Genomic DNA, 1,448 nt, shown 5'->3' with positions numbered 1-1,448 from the left:
TTGACCGAAAAAGTTGTCGGCTCGGTTCTCAAACTTGCAGAAAGCAAAGTGAGTAACCTGGTGCCGCTTATTCAGAATGTAGACAAAGCAGTCAGCGAAGGTGTGGTACTAATAGAGAAGAAATTTCCTGCAGTGAAGGAGTCACCGGAAAAGGTAACAGCTAATAAATGTAAACTTGAATACAGTTCCGTGAACTGTATAACAAATCTTTATCCTTTACAGCTGTACAATGCTATCACGCAACAGATAATAAAAATTATCCGTCCCGCGCTGGATAAAACTGAAGCTGTAAGCGAAATAGGTAAGAAGAAACTTAACAGGGCTGGTAAAATAATAACGAAGAAATATTACAACTTGATCAGGATCGTGGACAGCTGGATGGACAAACTGGAGAAAAAACTGAATGTGGCAGCACCTGGTGAGTTGTTTAACGCGGAGTAGACATCAGATACGTAGCGTACATAACGTTTGTAATCTGTCAAACATTTAATATTTGGAATTGTGGTTTATCGTGCACACATTTATAACGAAGTTATTTCAACAATAACTTGTAACTTATATATATATATATATATACTAGTGACTTTATTTAACATAAGTTTTGTAGTTTGTCACGTAAAAAATATTTCCTCCTACGTAAGCGTGACAAACGGCAGCTGTCATGTCACTGTAGCAGTGCGGATGTTGAAAGCAGGTGGCGTTTGCGTTACCTGTCGTGTTCGCTTGTTCAGGTGTGGAGACGGCTGTACCCGAGACGTCTTCTTCGGCGTTGGTGGCACCAGATGAGACCACCATGCCCACAGCCGGCCCGACCCTGAATCCCCCGGCGGGTCGGGTGCGACAGACGCTGACACTCTGCAGCCGTGCCGCCACGGCGCTGGCGGTCTTCCAAGTGGGCGCAGCTTTCTCCCTGCTGTCTCGTGCGCCGTTCGTGGGCCGCTTCTTCAGAGAGGTGGAGGCGCCCGCATCTTCGTCATCTTCGTCCTCCAGCGACCCGTCATTCGCCAGGCTCCCTACGCCAACGCCTTCGGAGGAGCAGCCGCTGTCCAGGCCTCTATCCATGCAGTCGCTGCACCCGGAGCAATTTATTTCCCTGCCGCAAGAGTGACCCCCCACCAGACGTCTTTCCGTAACTCGAATCTTCAATTACTTAAGCTATTCTACATAACTGTTTCAAGAGTTAATTATCGGTGAAATAAAAGAAATATTCGTACTTGTGTGCATTATGCCATGTTCTCAAAGTTTCGTATAACAAGTGTTGAAAGCTAAGGGTTTTGATAGGGCAAAAAATAGTATTGCCTCTTCTGTAGAGGAGGCTTGCCTTTACCGGCAACATTTAGCTAGGTTAAGCTACAAAGTTAGGGGCCACTCGGAAATGTGACATGAATTTGGTTTTTGGAGCTCCTCTTTGTTACAGTCATACCCTCTCCTTGTCTAACGCAGCACGT

General features: G+C 45.9%; 1 protein-coding gene across 1 annotated transcript; it reads left to right on the top strand.

The window, feature by feature from the left end:
* Positions 1-318: 318 nt before the first annotated feature.
* LOC124716964 lies at positions 319-1,139 on the top strand. Its single transcript, XM_047243568.1, has 2 exons — positions 319-418; positions 732-1,139. Exons 1-2 carry the CDS (start codon positions 379-381, stop codon positions 1,106-1,108), a joined length of 417 nt encoding a protein of 138 aa, XP_047099524.1. The 5' UTR covers positions 319-378; the 3' UTR covers positions 1,109-1,139.
* Positions 1,140-1,448: the final 309 nt, after the last annotated feature.

This window comes from Schistocerca piceifrons, chromosome 1 (genome assembly GCF_021461385.2).
Source record: "Schistocerca piceifrons isolate TAMUIC-IGC-003096 chromosome 1, iqSchPice1.1, whole genome shotgun sequence".
Taxonomy (NCBI): domain Eukaryota; kingdom Metazoa; phylum Arthropoda; class Insecta; order Orthoptera; family Acrididae; genus Schistocerca; species Schistocerca piceifrons.
The sequence above is the reverse complement of the archived record's forward strand: the minus strand, read 5'-3'. Positions and strand labels throughout refer to the sequence as shown.